The sequence below is a fragment of the Plasmopara halstedii genome (genome assembly GCF_900000015.1).
Source record: "Plasmopara halstedii genome assembly, contig: Scaffold_555, whole genome shotgun sequence".
Classification (NCBI taxonomy): domain Eukaryota; phylum Oomycota; class Peronosporomycetes; order Peronosporales; family Peronosporaceae; genus Plasmopara; species Plasmopara halstedii.
Genome location: NW_020187475.1, coordinates 131,086 through 131,520, shown reverse-complemented (window position 1 = coordinate 131,520; position 435 = coordinate 131,086). Strand labels below are relative to the sequence as shown.

Below are 435 nucleotides of genomic sequence, written 5' to 3'. Positions count from 1 at the left end.
AAGCCAGCAATCAAGGCTTCATACTCAGCCTCATTGTTAGTTGCTTGGAACTCACAGGCTATGGAGTGGGGTATTATGTCCCCCTGTGGCGATTTTAGTAGTATCCCGAGCCCTGTGCCCTTGACATTTGAGGATCCATCAGTGTGTAGTATCCAAGGATCCTTGGTCTCATCCAGCTGCTGGACCTCCAATTCTGCTTCCTTTTGTAGATCACTACTGAAATCAGCCACAAAGTCAGCTAGTGCTTGAGATTTAATGGCTGTTCTTGGTTCGTATCTTATATCATGGGCACTAAGCTTCACTGCCCACTTAGCCATTCTCCCTGACATCTCCGGTTTCCTGAGGACATTCTTAATTGGAAAATTAGTTTTAACAACAATAGTATGGGTTTCAAAATAATGCCTTAACTTAGTCGATGCCATGATTAATGCAAGG

The 435-nt window shown here is 43.9% G+C and overlaps 1 protein-coding gene across 1 annotated transcript; it reads right to left on the bottom strand.

Annotated features, from left to right (window-relative positions):
• Positions 1-24: 24 nt before the first annotated feature.
• PHALS_11559 (transposon unclassified) lies at positions 25-317 on the bottom strand (the record flags this gene model as incomplete). The annotated part of the gene is made up of 1 exon (XM_024726939.1): positions 25-317. A coding segment is annotated over one exon (293 nt), but the record flags the coding sequence as incomplete, so codon positions are not given.
• Between the last annotated feature and the right edge of the window lie 118 nt (positions 318-435).